At 48.0% G+C, this 14,545-nt stretch overlaps 1 protein-coding gene across 1 annotated transcript in view; it reads right to left on the bottom strand.

Moving 5' to 3' along the window:
• The window catches only part of rnpepl1 (arginyl aminopeptidase like 1), a 34,965-nt gene extending 28,586 nt beyond the window's left edge, over positions 1–6,379 (bottom strand). Inside the window, exons 1-8 of the mRNA XM_080890154.1 lie at positions 6,087–6,379; positions 4,572–5,103; positions 4,345–4,485; positions 4,096–4,247; positions 3,532–3,648; positions 3,225–3,460; positions 2,932–3,045; positions 2,733–2,845 (exon numbers count right to left, since the gene is read on the bottom strand). Coding sequence (XP_080746280.1) covers positions 2,733–2,845; positions 2,932–3,045; positions 3,225–3,460; positions 3,532–3,648; positions 4,096–4,247; positions 4,345–4,485; positions 4,572–5,060 — 1,362 coding nt within the window. The 5' untranslated portion in view covers positions 5,061–5,103; positions 6,087–6,379. The remainder of the gene's footprint in view (positions 1–2,732; positions 2,846–2,931; positions 3,046–3,224; positions 3,461–3,531; positions 3,649–4,095; positions 4,248–4,344; positions 4,486–4,571; positions 5,104–6,086) is intronic.
• Between the last annotated feature and the right edge of the window lie 8,166 nt (positions 6,380–14,545).

The raw sequence follows: 14,545 nt of genomic DNA, 5'->3' as shown, positions 1-14,545 counted from the left end.
GTCACTGTGTGTGTGTGTGTGTGTGTGTGTGTCTGTGTCACTGTGTGTGTGTGTGTGTCTGTGTCACTCTGTGTGTGTGTGTGTCTGTGTCACTGTGTGTGTGCGTCACTGTGTGTCTGTGTCACTGTGTGTGTGCGTCACTGTGTGCGTCACTGTGTGTGTGTCACTGTGTGTGTGTGTGTGTGTGTCTGTGTCACTGTGTGTCTGTGTCACACTGTGTGTCTGTGTCACTGTGTGTGTGTGTGTGTCACTGTGTGTCTGTGTCACTGTGTCACTGTGTGTCTGTGTCACTGTGTGTCTGTGTCACTGTGTGTGTGTGTGTGTGTGTCTGTGTCACTGTGTGTGTGTGTGTGTGTGTGTCTGTGTCACTGTGTGTGTGTGTGTGCGCGTGTGTGTGTGTGTGTCACTGTGTGTCTGTGTCACTGTGTGTGTGTGTGTGTCTGTGTCACTGTGTGTGTGTGTGTGTCTGTGTCACTGTGTGTGTGTGTGTCACTGTGTGTGTGTGTGTGTGTGTGTCACTGTGTGTCTGTGTCACTGTGTGTGTGTGTGTGTGTGTGTGTGTCTGTGTCACTGTGTGTGTGTGTGTGTCACTGTGTGTGTGTGTGTGTGTGTGTGTGTGTGTGTCACTGTGTGTCTGTGTCACTGTGTGTGTCTGTGTCACTGTGTGTGTGTGTGTGTGTGTGTCTGTGTCACTGTGTGTGTGTGTGTGTGTGTGTGTGTGTGTCTGTGTCACTGTGTGTGTGTGTGTGTGTGTGTGTGTGTGTGTGTGTCTGTGTCACTGTGTGTGTGTGTGTGTGTGTGTGTGTGTGTGTGTGTGTCTGTGTCACTGTGTGTGTGTGTGTGTGTGTGTGTGTGTGTGTGTGTCTGTGTCACTGTGTGTGTGTGTGTGTGTGTGTGTGTGTGTGTGTCTGTGTCACTGTGTGTGTGTGTGTGTGTGTGTGTGTGTGTGTGTGTGTGTGTCTGTGTCACTGTGTGTGTGTGTGTGTGTGTGTGTGTGTGTCTGTGTCACTGTGTGTGTGTGTGTGTGTGTCTGTGTCACTGTGTGTCTGTGTGTCTGTGTCACTGTGTGTGTGTGTGTGTGTCTGTGTCACTGTGTGTGTGTCTGTGTTTGTGTGTGTGTGTGTCTGTGTCACTGTGTGTGTGTCTGTGTCTGTGTGTGTGTGTCTGTGTGTGTGTGTCTGTGTGTGTGTGTGTGTGTGTGTGTGTGTGTGTGTGTGTGTGTGACTGTGTGTGTGTGTGTCACTGTGTGTCTGTGTCACTGTGTGTGTGTGTGTGTCTGTGTCACTGTGTGTGTGTGTGTGTCTGTGTCACTGTGTGTGTGTGTGTCTGTGTCACTGTGTGTGTGTGTGTGTGTGTGTGTCTGTGTCACTGTGTGTGTGTGTGTGTGTGTGTGTGTGTGTGTGTCTGTGTCACTGTGTGTGTGTGTGTGTGTGTGTGTGTGTGTGTGTGTGTCTGTGTCACTGTGTGTGTGTGTGTGTCTGTGTCACTGTGTGTGTGTGTGTGTGTGTGTGTGTGTGTGTGTCTGTGTCACTGTGTGTGTGTGTGTGTGTGTGTGTGTGTGTGTGTGTGTGTGTGTGTGTGTGTCACTGTGTGTCTGTGTCACTGTGTGTGTGTGTGTGTGTCACTGTGTGTCTGTGTCACTGTGTGTGTGTCTGTGTCACTGTGTGTGTGTGTGTGTGTGTGTGTGTGTCACTGTGTGTCTGTGTCACTGTGTGTGTCTGTGTCACTGTGTGTGTGTGTGTGTGTGTGTGTGTGTGTGTGTCTGTGTCACTGTGTGTGTGTGTCACTGTGTCACTGTGTGTGTGTGTGTGTGTGTCTGTGTCACTGTGTGTCTGTGTGTGTGTGTCTGTGTCACTGTGTGTCTGTGTGTCTGTGTCACTGTGTGTGTGTCTGTGTGTCTGTGTCACTGTGTGTGTGTGTGTGTGTGTGTGTCTGTGTCACACTGTGTGTCTGTGTCACTGTGTGTGTGTGTGTGTCACTGTGTGTCTGTGTCACTGTGTCACTGTGTGTCTGTGTCACTGTGTGTGTGTGTGTGTGTGTGTGTCACTGTGTGTGTGTGTGTGTGCGTGTGTGTGTGTGTGTCACTGTGTGTCTGTGTCACTGTGTGTCTGTGTCACTGTGTGTGTGTCTGTGTCACTGTGTGTGTGTGTGTGCGTGTGTGTGTGTGTGTGTGTCTGTGTCACTGTGTGTGTGTGTGTGTGTGTGTGTGTGTCACTGTGTGTCTGTGTCACTGTGTGTGTGTGTGTGTCTGTGTCACTGTGTGTGTGTGTGTCTGTGTCACTGTGTGTGTGTGTGTCTGTGTCACTGTGTGTGTGTGTGTGTGTGTGTGTGTGTGTCACTGTGTGTCTGTGTCACTGTGTGTGTGTGTGTGTGTCACTGTGTGTCTGTGTCACTGTGTGTGTGTCTGTGTCACTGTGTGTGTGTGTGTGTGTGTGTGTGTCACTGTGTGTCTGTGTCACTGTGTGTGTCTGTGTCACTGTGTGTGTGTGTGTGTGTCTGTGTCACTGTGTGTGTGTGTCACTGTGTGTGTGTGTGTGTGTGTGTGTCACTGTGTGTCTGTGTCACTGTGTGTGTGTGTGTCTGTGTCACTGTGTCACTGTCTGTGTGTGTGTGTGTGTGTGTGTGTGTGTGTGTGTGTGTGTCTGTGTCACTGTGTGTCTGTGTCACTGTGTGTGTGTGTCACTGTGTCACTGTGTGTCTGTGTCACTGTGTGTCTGTGTGTGTGTGCTGACCCTGAGGAAACAGTCGAAGCGTCTCACGTCTCCGCTGATCTCCGACAGATACGACACGAAGCAGAAACCTTTCTCGTAGGTGAACAGGTTCATCAGCGTGCTGGGGTTCACACCTGGAACAGGTCACAGTGATGTCATCTCACCTGTGCGAGTGGACACCACACCTCCATCTGTGTGTGTGTGTGTGGGTGGGGGTCACCTGACTCAAACTTGACCTGCAGCCTGCTCACGGGGTTGCTGTCTCCAAGGAGACGCAGCTGTCTGTGGAGGGCGTCCAATCGCACAACAGTCTCCAGGCAGGTGAACGGCTCACCTGAGGGCGACAGGTAACCCGAGGTGACCAAAAGTATGTGGACTGAGGCTGAAGTCGTGTTTACTTTAAAAATCAATAATCAGCTGTTCGTGACTTCAGGTTCAAACACGTAAAACTGAAAATGTTTTAAAATCTCGCCAACAAAAACGTAAATTCTGAAACGGTGAACGCAGCGTTACCGTAGGCCTCCGTGGTGATCCTTCGCTGGGCGTACGTCGCCAGGCCTTCGCTCAGCCACATCTCCTCCCAGGTGGCGTTGGTGACGGCGTTGCCGAACCAGCCGTGGGCGATCTCGTGGATGACGTCAATCAGCAGGAACTCGCTGCTCTCCAGGATGGAGGCGATGATGAACGTGAGGCAGGGGTTCTCCATGGCGACGATGGGGAAGGAGGGAGGGAGGAAGACGATGTCGCACCTGAGGACGAGCCGTGTCAGCATCGCCGAGGATGTTTTAAAGAAAGTTTGGTCAGAAACTTAGAGGCTCACCTGCCCCACAGGTAAGGTCCAAACAGGTCCTCGGCGACGCCCAGCCAGCGCTCCACGCTGCCCCCTAGCTTCTTCACCGCGCAGGACAACAGGCAAGGCTCCGCCCACAGACGACTCCTGAAAGAAGATTGGCCGAAGGTCAAAATGTGTTTCTGCACAGATGTAAATATTTTGTTTATGATCATCTTTGACCTTTAGCTCACGTTTATCTTTCATACTGATTTTCACTGCTTTACATTACTTGAATAACTCGAGCCTCCGAGTGCTGCAGGTTTTAGACGAATCAGCTGATTTAAACGACTAAATGAAAACGTTCCCAGACGCCTGGTGATGAGCTCGTCGTGTGACTCAGGTGTGACCCAGGGTGACCCCTGCAGGACACCGAGGCCTGGAGTGCCCCCCCCCCCCCCGATTTAACATCAGGAATATGAAAAATGATCTGTTTGTTTGCCTAAAATCATTTTTACTGTATCATGTTTCAAACTCACTCGTCGGCAAACACATCGAAACAATATTTGGACTCATTTTGATAAATAATGAAAACGTTATTTTACGCGGAGCGACCTCGGCCCGACGTCTACGTGCTGCAGCTCGCCGGCCACCAGCGCCACCAGGTAGGAGGGTACAGGAAACTCCATGGAGAACTGGAAGACGCGGTCCTGTTTGGAGTACGAACTCCGAGACGCACTCATGAGGACCGTCACGCCATCCGGGACCTGCCGAGGAGGACGAGCAGAAACGGCGTGAGTGCAGGTGTTTAAGGAAACGCCTTCTGTGACCGCTCTGATGTTACCTGGGCTCCGTGTGACTCACCCGGACCGTGGCGGTGTACGTGCTCTTGACGGCTGGCGTGTCGAAGCAGGGGAAGAAGGAGCGGTTACACACTGAGTGACCCTGAGTGAAGACCAGAGGACGAACCTGACCGCAGGTGAGCTCCGAGTCCAGCCACCAGATCTGCAGACACACACACACACACACGGGTCACGCTGTGGTCACCTTCAGCATGCTCACGCTGTACAGACGCCGTGTCGTCTCCTTACCGCCGGCCCGTCCGTGGTGGTGTAGCGGACCGTGATCTGGACCGCCCGGCCTGGTTTCACTGCCGCGGTTGGCAGGCTGATGCTGAGCGACGAGCCGTAGTCGGTGAACGGGTCCACGCGGTACGTGAGGGACACGGGCTCCTGCTGCCCGGCCCCCGGCACCTTACAGTCTATGGAGTGGATCAATAAAGAAGGGTGGGAGTCCAGGATCAGGGAGCAGACCCCCGGCTGCACCGGAACCAGGTCCAGAACCAGCCAGCCGCTCATCTCCTTCACTGCAAAGTTCAGCCGCAGGTCCAGGTGGAAGTGACACAGCTGGAAGCTCCTGAAGTTCGATGCGGACGCCACATCCACCAGGGGGCAGCGTTGGGATTCCAGACCCAGGCCCGCAGAGGGCCGGGCCAAGTCCCCGGAGCACCGGCCCCCGGAGTCCGGCAGGGATTTACGGCAGCAGCACAGCGAGGTGGGCGCCTGGTGGAGCTCTGCCATGGTGAGCTAAAGCTGGGACCAAACCTGCTTAGACCGGAACCAACTGCATGAGACACGAACAAGAACACACCTGTGAGGGTCGGGAACACAGAGCAGAAACCCACCAGGCCCGCCTCAACGCTCAACACCCAGTACCGATGCCAACAGCACCCCAGTTTAACACAGTTTCCCCAAAACTACCTTTAACTCACAGTTTTAGTCCAATTAAAAAGCACATGATCCAATCCAGAGTCTAATCCTAACCACAGTAAACTGACACCCACCAGTGAACCCAGTACACAACTCAGGTACTAACCCAGTTTAACTCAGGACTCGATGCGTAGCCCAGTTTAGCCCAAATAAGTAACTTTAACACAACAAGAGGCTTAGCGTCAAAACTCCATTCAAAACCTCGTTAAAGAAACGTCTAATTTTACGCCTAACAGGACATTAAGCCCCCGGTGAAAACTCATCCTGTGTGTCCCTGGATCCTCGATAAACCCTGAAGTTTGTATTTTTAAATCATTTTAACATTTTATAAACAGTTTAGGGCCAAATGAAAACTTTTAATCCACATCTAAACCCAGCTTTACTGGTCAGCCCCGGCCCACCCCATTCAAAACCTCAATCACACAACATTGAATTTAATAGTCAGTCCGCTGAAGACTGAAAATAAAGCCGAATAAAGGCTTCGCTGAGCGTGGGCTGACCTTCTGCCTGCTTCTCTTAGATTTAAGGAACTGTTTCACGAGTAAACTTTGGCTCTTAGTCCATTTAAACAACATTTAATCAAACTTAGCAAACACTGACAGGCAGTGTTTAACAGCCCTACTTGTTAAACCGGAGTTAAACTTCATATAAACAACAAGTCCAATTAAGTCAGAGACCCGAAAGAGCTCCGACACCCGGGAGACTCTCAAAGCCCAGTTTAAAGCGCAGTTTTAGGGACTCGGAGGAGTTACAGTGGCGGCTAGCAGCGCTGGAAGTTAGCAGCTTTAGCTCGAAGTGAGTGAAAACAGCACTTTAAGGTCAGCGCGTTGAACTGACCTGGTTAGCAGAGCCGGCTAATCAGCGCATTAGCACGGCGCACTGTTGCGGCTTCACGGGGACACATTTAAGTAAAATCCATCGGGACCGCACGGCGGAAGAACCAGGCGGACACCGGCTCCCCGGGAGAGCTCAGCCCGGCTCCTACCCGCAGTCCCGGACACCGAACCCGCGTCCTCCCGGAGGGTCGACGGAGGCTGGAGGTGAGCTGTGAGTCCGAGACCGAGCGGCCACACACGGACACAAAGAGGCAGAGGACACCGGCGGAGACCCGGGGGACAGTCGAGGCTCCGCTCCGGACTAAACAGGAAGTAACAACAGCGGGAAAAAAGTTTATGCAGGCCGATGAGTGGCGCTGTGGAGGCGGGTACACGGAGCGAGAGGGCGGCTCCATCCAGTTACCTGTTCATCCACCCATCAACGTATCAGTCTATTGATTCGTTCCACGACCACGATGCTCCATGTGACACACAATCAACACAGGACTACATAACGTGCAAAGTGTGCAAAAACTGCAACAAACAAAACAAAAAACAGTGCAAAAGAAAAGTGCAACAATGACAGTGGGTTGTGCAAAAGGTAACTTGATGTATTAAGGTGTGTGTGTGTGTGTGTGTGTGTGTGTGTGTGTGTGTGTGTGTGTGTGTGTGTGTGTTCAGGAGTCTGACGTTCTGGGGGAAGAACCTGTTCCTCAGTCTGGCAGTGAGGGCCCGGATGCTCCAGTACCTCTTTCCGCAGATGCAGCAGGTGTGACAGGTGTCTGATGGAGGGAAGAGAGGCTCCAATGATCCTCTCAGCTGCTCTCACTAACAGTTGTAGAGCATTGTGATCCGATACGGTGCCGTTACCATCCAGACAGTGATGCAGCTGCTCAGGATGCTCTCGATAGTCCCTCTGTAGATGGTGGTGAGAATGGATGGAGGGAGATGGGCTTTCCTCAGCTTCCACTGGAAGTAGAGACACTGCTGGGCCTTCTTAGTTATGGAGCTGGTGTTAACCAGGAGAGGTTCTCCACCAGCTGGACACCAAGGAATCTGGTGCTCTTGACGACCTCCACAGAGGATCCATCGATTCAACCATTCATCCACCCATCAACGTATCAGTCTATTCATCCATTTACCAGCCAACACATCAGCTCAGTGGAAGGATCGTGGTTTTCTGGAGTGTTCTGTGCACACTGAGGAGAATGGAAACATTAACATTGAAGCTCCCACACACAGAGCAGTACCTCCACCCTGTGGAAGGCAGACTCAGGAGTCTTCGCCACCACGACGTCCCAGTGTCCTTCAGACCCAGCCACACATGCAGACACAAACTAAAAAACGTAGTGTAGCTGTGCAGCAAGGACAGCTCAGAGCTGTACACTGGAGACACCAAACAGCCACCTCAACAGGACTCAGCTGTTCATCTGCATCTAAAGGTCAAAGGTCAGTCTTTGAGGACGCCAGTGTCCACATGTTGAACTGGAAGACAGACGGTTTGAACGAGGAGTGAAAGAAGCATCTATGGCTGTGTCCCAATCCAGTGACCGCACGCATTTGGAGACCGATTATGTCACAGCGACGCACGAAGGGTGTCCCAATTCAAAGTGTACTCCAAATGCAGTCAACAAATGTACCGTTCATGTCCCCAAATTTGAAGTGTGGTCCGGTGTAGACTTCGTGGTCCCATATATCCCACAATTCATAGCGCGGTGGTGGGTGTGGATAATTTGTTCGGAAAAAAACGATGGATGCCTGAAGCGGAGCGGCCGAAGAGTAAACTTTCAAAAGTAAGTACTGAATATTGTGTCACTTATTTATGTACAAATGTTTAATAATGAAGAACATTAAAACATTACTGTTGGTCACATGTCGGCAAAGTCATGTGACATTAGTGATGTTTGTACTAACTTGGTTTTAAAGCCTTTAAATATGCGCCGTTCAATAGTCGACCTTAATCTTACAGAGATTGTGATGATTTCATGGATAATTAAAGTCAGTCATATATCCACAAACACAACAAGCTGAAAGTCAGTGATGCTGCTCGGTTTGCAGTCCTGAACATCACGGCACAAGCAGGATCCACTGCACTGTTAATGTTAGCTGTGTTATATTGCTGCCTCTGTTCGGTGGTGTCGAGCCAAACGCACTTTAACGTGTGTTTGAACGAGCTGACGGTTCACTCGTTAAGCTGAAAGAAAGATGCTTTAATCACAGCAGTCACACATGTGTCCACTGCACCATCTGGAACTCTTCTTGTTTACACTCGTAATAACACAAACACTAAATCCTGCTTCTCTGTGCTGTTGTGTAGCAGTGTATACACCTGAGACTGCCACCTGTCTGTCTGTCCTGCACTCTCTCTCTGTTTCTTTCTCTCTGATTGTGGAATAAAAGTATGAACATGTGTTTATAAGTTACACTTGTGTCTGAATCCTGCAGCTTATCACACATTTGATTTCCATGTGTGACGACTGCAAGTGTCCAGAGTGAGGACAGACTGAGGGACCCACTGCTGCACATCATCTGTGAGGCTTTGCAGCCCTGATGATCCACCAGGACAAACTCAGCAGTGTGTGAGGAAGAGGAGGAGGAAGAGCCAGCAGCAGCTGACAGATGGAGAGAATAGACAGACTGTTCCCTGTTTGTGAAGGACTGCTAGGAAAGTTTAACATACCTGTCTGTGCTGAATCAGTCTTATTAGGTAATGTTCAAATAATGTTATCATCCCAGTGTTTCCAGTGTGGGAGAAAGTACTCAGAGTACTCAGGGCCTTCAGGTTACACACTATGAAAGGCAGCAACAAGTTTAATGTTCAGAAACCTAAAGTCTGTATCAGCAGCAGAATGGAGCTAAAATAAATGTTGGTTTCAGTTCTATGAAGCTTTGAGTATTTTGGATCAGTAGCTGCTGTGTGTGTTGCATCATATTGCTGTAACTGTTTATATGCTTTATATATTCTGAGCTAAGTTGATCTATAGTGTTACATCATATTCTATAAGGATGTTATGTGTTTGTAGACTTTCTGCCCAGTTTGACCAATACTCGCCCGTACTATGAAGCGTGCGGTCGCTGGATTGGGACACAGCCTATGTCCACTGTGAACGACCATCTTTGAATAGAGGGCGGGGCTTACCACACCAACTGTCTCCCAGGGCTTTGGAGAGGGCGTGACCACCGAGGCGCCATTTTAGCAGGCCAAACAAATGGCTAGAGGAGTGCAAGCATCAGTAATGGTTCGTCCTTGCTGTGTTGTCAGTTGTTAGATCGGACGATCGGGAAGGGAATAAGCTGGAAAACGGGCTCTCTTTTTACTCTTTCCCCACCTGGAAGCATCACGAAGGAGCTCATGTATCGGGTGTTACCAAAAGAAGGCGTCTAGCCTGGATAGCAGCTGTGAGACGAGCTGATATCCAGTTCGCTACCATCCCCAGATATCTATTGGTGCTACAGACATTTTCATTCAGGTAAGATCCAAATAAGTTCATATCACTCTTTATAGCCTATTAGTTTTATTTTCAATGCGCTCTGAGGTCATAGCAAATTAGAACAAACATCCTAATGAGTGATTTTGTAGATAAATGTTCTATTTATAGAGTTGCTAATTGTTTTTCATTATTGCAGCAAACCAGCCTATGAAATGGATGAAACACATCCTGACTGGGTTCCAGCGCTACACATGGGGCACTACGAAATCCCTGCTTCAAACTACATGCTACATACCACCATGCCAATCAGATTACTTCTTCCATGTGAGGGTGAACATGTGCCCCAGTGTGGTAGTAAAACCAGGGAAAAATACTACGGTGGCTGGGAAGTGCAAATCACATTTAAAACATCAACAACAAAATAACATTTCCGAAAACATTTTAACAAGTCTGCAACAAATTAACAAGTGGCTCTTGACAGAAAGGGATTGTCTGAAATACCGGAAGTGACTCAACGATTAGGCTTACTCCATATTTGTAGTACGGAAAAGTGATTTGTAGTCTGCTAAGCGAGGGCTTTTCAGAGAAGTAGTGTTCAGTTAATGTTTGAAGAGATTTTACAAAAGAGTATGGGTGAGATAATGATGTTCAGATTTTTAAATGTCACGGGGATTTTCTTAAGAAAATATCCAGACCTTAAAACCGTCATGGTCCACACTCCAGCCCAGCAGGTGGCAGTAAAGTGCCTTTAAATTAGCGGCAGAAGAATAAGCAGCAGCTAAACGCGGGATGTCAACAAACGTCGAGAAAGTAACTCCTCATTGCGCTTCGTTATTACCCTGAAGGTGCTCGCTGCACTAAAAATAGCTGGAAAATGTTTTGCCCATTTTGTGGTGTTAGCTTCAGCCTCTTCACTCCTTTTTGTGCTTCCTGTGGACGGTCTCTGGAGCTTTTGCGGGACACAGACCAGGCTGAAGGATCAGACACCTCAGGGACATCAAAACAGACAGAAACTTCTGAACAAAGTCATTTTGATATATGAATCACTTTTTGTTCTCTTCATACAGTCTATGCTATTGCAGTTAAATGGCACGTTTATTTACCATGTTGGCTCTGGTTTTGTATGACGGACATGTTTGTTCTGGTTGAATGAAAAAGGTTTAACATCAAAACGGGGTTATAAGCACTCTCCATTACTAAACGTAGAAGAGAATACAGGATAAGCAAACATAAAAAGAAACCATAAAAAAAATCTTGTTCATGACCTGTGCAGCATGTTAACACTATTGGAAGTAAAAAATAACTTCAACTCCAATTTTGAAAACACAACTTTCTTTTTTTTTATTTTTTAAATAAAGCTCTGACTTGTATTCTGAGTCTGTGGTCTGGGAGAGAGTCTGTAACTCTGTCTGCAAAATACAGTAAATAATGACCAATGTTGGCCAATTAATTATATAGTTACTTCTTCAAAAAAGTAACTGAGTCATGCAAACAAAGTTTTTTGCAGCTTTTACCTAAAAATGCAGCCAAGATGTTTTTTAAACAAACATTTCAAACTATTTACAGAACAATCAGCTGTTCTGCATCAAATCTGATGCCACACAAATTATTTGTGCCGCTCCAAAAAATAATTTCTGTCCACTATGAGATGAAGGAGAACAACAGCTGATACCTGCAGGCCTGACAGCAGCAGATGTGTCACTGCTGTAACACCTGTAACACTCAGCAGGCGCCTCATTGTTCTGACACACACAACACAACTATTGACTACACTACACACTGACTACACACTGACTACACGCTAACTACACACTAACTACACACTAACTACACACTGACTACACACTAACTACACACTAACTACACACTGACTACACACTGACTACACACTGACTACACACTGACTACACACTGACTACACACTGACTACACACTAACTACACACTGACTACACACTAACTACACACTAACTACACACTAACTACACACTGACTACACACTAACTACACACTAACTACACACTAACTACACACTGACTACACACTGACTACACACTGACTACACACTAACTACACACTGACTACACACTGACTACACACTAACTACACACTGACTACACACTAACTACACACTGACTACACACTAACTACACACTAACTACACACTGACTACACACTGACTACACACTAACTACACACTAACTACACACTAACTACACACTGACTACACACTGACTACACACTGACTACACACTAACTACACACTGACTACACACTAACTACACACTAACTACACACTAACTACACACTGACTACACACTGACTACACACTAACTACACACTGACTACACACTAACTACACACTGACTACACACTAACTACACACTAACTACACACTGACTACACACTGACTACACACTAACTACACACTGACTACACACTAACTACACACTAACTACACACTGACTACACACTAACTACACACTGACTACACACTGACTACACACTAACTACACACTAACTACACACTGACTACACACTGACTACACACTGACTACACACTAACTACACACTGACTACACACTGACTACACACTAACTACACACTGACTACACACTAACTACACACTAACTACACACTAACTACACACTGACTACACACTGACTACACACTGACTACACACTAACTACACACTAACTACATAAGATTTGCACTGAACGTCACAAATCTCTCACATCTCAAAACACGCCGTCACTCTTAGAACTTCCCCCTCCCTAAACTAAATGCCACGTTGCCATATCATTTTTTGATTGGTCCACATGGTACATTTTTCCACCAATAGGAAAGGTGGGGGGAGGTTTGTTTTTGTTTTTGCTCACAGGCTTTCGAGCGTTTTCCTTATAAAACGCCGTTTTCACCATTTCTTCCCGCAGTAAATATAAACAACGACAGTATTCAGGAAGAAAAACAAACATTGCAGATATTTTATCATAACTCTGGTTTTACGTAAATGGCCTGTATTTATATAGCGCTTTACTAGGCCCTAAGCCGGGGCTCGAACCGGCAACCTTCCGATTACAAGACGAACTACAAGGCCACGATCGCCCAACGTGGCCGATCAACACAATTTAAAAACTGGTATAAAGTCCACACTTTTTCCGTCAATTGTTCCGTCTGTCCTGCTCACATCTCCAATGGACTTCTTTAAGTTGCTTGAAGACGTTTCACCTCTCATCCGAGAAGCTTCTTCAGTTCTAAGGTCAAATGGTGGAGAGTCCCAGATTTAAACCCAGTGGGAGTTTCCCCCCACAGAGGGACACAGGACCACCTGATGATCCTCTAATCACCTGAGCCAAGGTGTGAAACTGGGTGTGGGTCACAATCAGCCAGAGTTTCGGGTGTGTTCATTGTGAAACCTGGCCCCACCTTATCATGCGAATTCCTGAGGTCAGATGGCCCAGGATGTGAGTGGGCGTTAAGGCGTCTGGGAGGGATCTCAAAACTGGATTATAGATGGCAGAGAGTTGGTGTCGTAAACCCCCGCCTCTGTTCAAAGATGGTCGCTCACAGTGGACATAGAAGCTTCTTTCACTCCTCTTTCAAACCATCTGTCCTCTCTGTCCAAAATGTGAACATTGGCATCCTCGAAAGAGTGACCTTTGACCTTTAGATGCAGATGGACTGCTGAGTCTTGTCCTGTGGAGGTGGCTCTTCTGTGTTGTGCCATGCGCTTGTGAAGTGGCTGTTTGGTCTCTCCAATGTAGAGGTCTGAGCATTCCTCGCTGCACTGTACAGCATACACCACATTGTTAAGTTTGTGTTTTGGCGTTTTGTCTTTCGGGTGAACCAGTTTCTGTCTGAGTGTGTTGCTGGGTCTGAAATGCACTGGGATGTCATGCTTGGAGAAAACTGTCCTGAGTGTCTCTGATACGCCGGCTACATAGGGGATGACAATGTTGTTGCGTCTGTCCTTCTTATCCTCCCTCGCTGGTGTCTGGTCTTCTTTTCTGTGCATCTTTGCTGACTTTAAGAACGCCCATTTAGGATAGCCGCACGTTTTGAGTGCTTCCTTTACATGTGTGTGTTCCTTCTTTTTCCCTTCAGGCTTAGAGGGAACATGTTCTGCCCGGTGGTGTAGGGTCCTGATTACTCCAAGTTTGTGTTCCAGAGGGTGATGGGAGTCAAAGAGGAGGTACTGGTCCGTGTGTGTGGGCTTCCGGTAAACTTTGATGTTGAGGTTGCCGTTCTCTTCAATGTGCACGGCGCAGTCCAGGAAAGGCAAACAGTCGTCCTTTGTGTCTTCCCTGGTGAACTTGATGTTTTTATCCACAGCGTTAATGTGCGCAGTGAAGGATTCCACTTCTTGTGTCTTGATTTTGACCCAGGTGTTGTCCACATATCTGTACCAGTGGCTGGGTACTCTTCCTTTGAAAGAGCCAAGAGCCTTCCTTTCCACTTCCTCCATGTAAAGGTTGGCTACAATAGGTGACACGGGGGAGCCCATGGCACAGCCATGTTTTTGTCTGTAGAAGCCTTCGTTGTATTTGAAGTATGTAGTGGTGAGGCAGAGGTCTAACAGTGTGCAGGTCTGATCGGGTGTGAAGTTGGTCCTGTCCTCCAAGGAGCTGTCTTCTTGTAGTCGTTTTCTGACAGTCTCCACGGCCTCCGTGGTGGGTATGCAAGTGAAGAGAGAGACTACATCAAAGGACACCATGGTTTCATCTGGATCCAGGGGAAGTTTCTGGACCTTGTCGGTGAAGTCGTGGAGTTCTTGATGTGGTGTGGGGTGTTCCCCACAAGAGGTGCAAGGATGGTAGCAAGGTGTTTTGAAATGTTGTAAGTGGCTGAGTTTATGCTACTGACTATGGGTCTGAGTGGGACCCCTTTTTTGTGGATCTTAGGAAGTCCATAAATGCAGGGTATGGCATCCCCTGGGTAAAGCCAGTGATATGTACAGTGGTCAATGATTTTGTCCTTCTCAAGGTCTTGAAGGCAAGCTATAACTTTCTTTTTGTAGCTGCTTGTGGGGTCTCGCTTTAAGGCTTCGTAGG

This window comes from Rhamphochromis sp. 'chilingali' (genome assembly GCF_963969265.1).
Source record: "Rhamphochromis sp. 'chilingali' genome assembly, chromosome: 8".
Lineage (NCBI taxonomy): Eukaryota > Metazoa > Chordata > Actinopteri > Cichliformes > Cichlidae > Rhamphochromis > Rhamphochromis sp. 'chilingali'.
Note: the sequence above shows the minus strand (reverse complement) of the source record. Positions and strands in the feature narration are given on the sequence as shown.